Source organism: Monopterus albus, unplaced genomic scaffold (assembly GCF_001952655.1).
Source record: "Monopterus albus unplaced genomic scaffold, M_albus_1.0 scaffold250.1, whole genome shotgun sequence".
NCBI lineage: Eukaryota > Metazoa > Chordata > Actinopteri > Synbranchiformes > Synbranchidae > Monopterus > Monopterus albus.
Window position 1 is genome coordinate 47,676 of NW_018128130.1, and position 3,125 is coordinate 50,800.

At 43.4% G+C, this 3,125-nt stretch overlaps 1 protein-coding gene across 1 annotated transcript in view; it reads right to left on the reverse strand.

Annotated features, from left to right (window-relative positions):
• Nucleotides 1–1,501: 1,501 nt before the first annotated feature.
• LOC109972188 (meprin A subunit beta-like) overlaps nucleotides 1,502–3,125 on the reverse strand; it is a 2,612-nt gene continuing 988 nt past the window's right edge. The window contains exons 2-4 of the mRNA XM_020620897.1: nucleotides 3,033–3,111; nucleotides 1,803–1,979; nucleotides 1,502–1,530 (exon numbers count right to left, since the gene is read on the reverse strand). Of these exons, the coding sequence (XP_020476553.1) occupies nucleotides 1,502–1,530; nucleotides 1,803–1,979; nucleotides 3,033–3,111 (285 nt within the window). The remainder of the gene's footprint in view (nucleotides 1,531–1,802; nucleotides 1,980–3,032; nucleotides 3,112–3,125) is intronic.

A 3,125-nucleotide genomic window follows, 5' to 3' on the forward strand; every position in this document is an offset into this window, starting at 1 on the left:
TGGAGGAGAGCAGCAGCAGGAGCAGCTGGGAGGAGAACAGGAGCCCTGTGGTGCTGGAGAAGGACGGGCGCTACAGTTGGAGCAGCACCCTGAGGCTCCCTGCAGACCAGTGGTGGAGGATGAGCTCTGTGACCTGTGAGGCCACCCGGGGCTCCCAGAGTCCAGTCTCAGAGACTCTGAGGAGAGACCAGTGTTCCCAGTACTGACTCACGATGTTTTTACTGCTCCCAGTCTGTACTCTGTCTGCCTGCCTTTTTCTATCTCATTATGTTTCACCATTAACGTGTTGTTGCTAATGCTCATGGTTTCAGAAGTTGCCAACAATAAAGATTCCATACTTTGAGTTATATCTGTTGACCCACTTTCTTTGGAACAAACACTATTTTATTAATATTAGTTTCATTAATGCACAAAGTTAAAATAGTAACATTTTCTCCCAAAGACCTTTAGTGGTTTTAAGACTGAATGTTCTCCTACAGTCACTACTTATGACCTTTGCTAATGTCCACAATGAGACCATTTCTGCTGAAACTGAACTCTCTGGACTCACTATCACTGCCCTGGAAAAAGATCCAAATATTAATGATTTCCTGGAGTAGAAATAAAAAGCAGCGTATCATCCACATAAAGCAATTTAACATTTTTCTTATCTGCAAGGAAAAGGAAAGTGGTTCAGTGATTTTCAGACAGTTTCATTCCATTTTCCCATTTGGTAATATAACCTACATATGTTATCAGTGATTAGAGATAATTAATGTTAATGCAGGTTTGATACAAAATATATACAAGTTTTAAAAAAAAGCACAAGTTAAAAGAGCAAACATAGACTAGCTGTTCAAGAGTGCAATAACCTGGGGGAAGGAACTGTCTTGTGAAACATTTACTAAGCTTTAATATGAAGGTCAGTGCAGGTTTCCCATACCTGTCACTCAACACTGTTCACTGAGCAGTAACGTTGGCTGTACTACCACTCTGTGGCACCCGCTGGTACTACACCCAGCAATTCTTTCCCCACATAACGGAGCCCTCAGGATCGTCAGCACTGTTTTAACTTTACTGCAAGTTACAGCTCAAGACTGTAGTAGCAGATCATGAATATGATGAAGTCTGCATTTCTCTACTTTTCCACTGCTATATATTTTGTAGCCATAGGTATTTCAAGTTATAGGCCATTTAAAATAATTGAAATGTTGACATCCCAGTGTGGAATTTAATCTTCATGTTCAGATGTGGTACTTATTTCACTTGTAAAACAAAATATGCACTAAGTCACCACAGACTGAACGTGTTGCATCTAATGTAAAGGCACCGAGTTAAACCCGTTCCAGTCATGGCTGGAACAAAGCTTTTCAAACTGGAACGATGCTTTCCAGGGAAATTTAAAAGTAAGTTGCTGCAGGACCACAACGCTAAAGACAAGACAGTTATAGTGTGAGACAAGTCTTTTAACTAAAAATGACAAAACTGCTCTAAACACTTTACAATTTCTACATGGTTAGGGTCACCTGAACCTGGTTTGTAGTGGAGACGCTGTGACAATGGAAACAAAGGATGTGAAAGAGAATGCTGTCTGAGATTTTATTTCTTACATCAGATTTTACATGAAAAAGCTTCAGGTGCTAACACCTGGCACCTGCAGCCATCATTACGCTGACATCAGCATGCACTGCAGAGTGATGCAAAGGCTGAAGTGGCAGCAGGTGGATATATATGTGGACAAGACGACAACAACCCAAGTGTTTCAGAGGCTCAATGAGACTTGGATATAAAGTATAGTCATGTATGTGATAATGACTCTGTACCATCCAGACTGAAGAGGGAGAAGGCGTCATCTCCTTTGATGAAGTTCCTGCTCCTCAGTCTGCTGTGGGTGATGAATGTACGTGTTCCAGAGCCTGGGCCTCGATAATAATAGCTGCCATCAGATTCAGTCACTTTAGAGCCCACTTTCCTGGGATCACCCCAATAGAACTCAGTACCTGGGAGAAACAGATGAGCAGTCATTCTCTGTTTGACCCATTTACTAATACAGTACATAGCAGTTCGGCTTGCTTCACTTCATCAGGTCCGGTGGTGACCATTCGATGCATGCTCATTTGTTGTCTGATGTCCATCCATCAAAGCCATGGTTGCCTGCTGCCATGGACACGGCCATTTAGGTAAGTGTGTGATTGTTGGGGCCTGAGATCAGGTGGAAGTAGAGGGCTATGCACTCTGGGCAGCTGCTCTTTCCATTTGGGTACACACCTACCTGCAGGTTGCAGAGCAGCACATGGTGACATTTTGGACTTTTCCCATCCATCCATTATCTATACCACTTATCCTGAAGAGGGTCCGGGGGGTTGGAGCCAATCCCAGCTGACACTGTGTGAGAGGCGGGGTCTACCCTGGATAGACTACCAGTCTATCACAGGGCTGACGTGTAGACAACCACACACACGCACGCAATTTGGAGTCACCAGTCAACCAAAGCTGCATGTCTTTGGACTGTGGGAGGAAGCTGGAGTACCCAGAGAGAACCCACACAAACACAGAGAGAACATGCAAACTGCACAGAAAGGCAGCGGCTCAAACCCAGAACCTTCCTTCTGTGAGGTGACTGCTCTATTTTATACGTTTCCACTGGTAAAATTGTACAGTACCAATTAAAGTTTTGTTTTTCTATTAATCAAACAGTAAAAAGTGCCCATGACAGTATCCTAGAAACAAGGCGTGACTTCAAATTTCTGCTGACTGACAGTCAGAAACTCAATTATAAAATATCAATATATAAATTTGCCAAAATGCAAGAGACAAGCAGTAGATCTTCACCTACGAGAACCTGGAACTATAGAGCTTTTGGCCTATATATAGTTAATACATACAGTAACTATAAAATCTAACAATCTGTTAGGAACGCTCTGGTAGGGAGGTGAGCGAGTAAAAAAAATGACAGACCCAGGTAGCTGAATTTACAGTGAAAATACGTGTACAACCAGGTGAAGGAATATGGAGCAGAACCGGTTGTCGAGCGGCAGTCCTGGAAAACATACACTTAGTGGTGGGTGATAAGGAAGAGGCCGGGCTGTGGATGCTAGGATTCACTCCTGGACTGGTCGTGGTGGGTGGTTGCTGAGGGGGCAAAG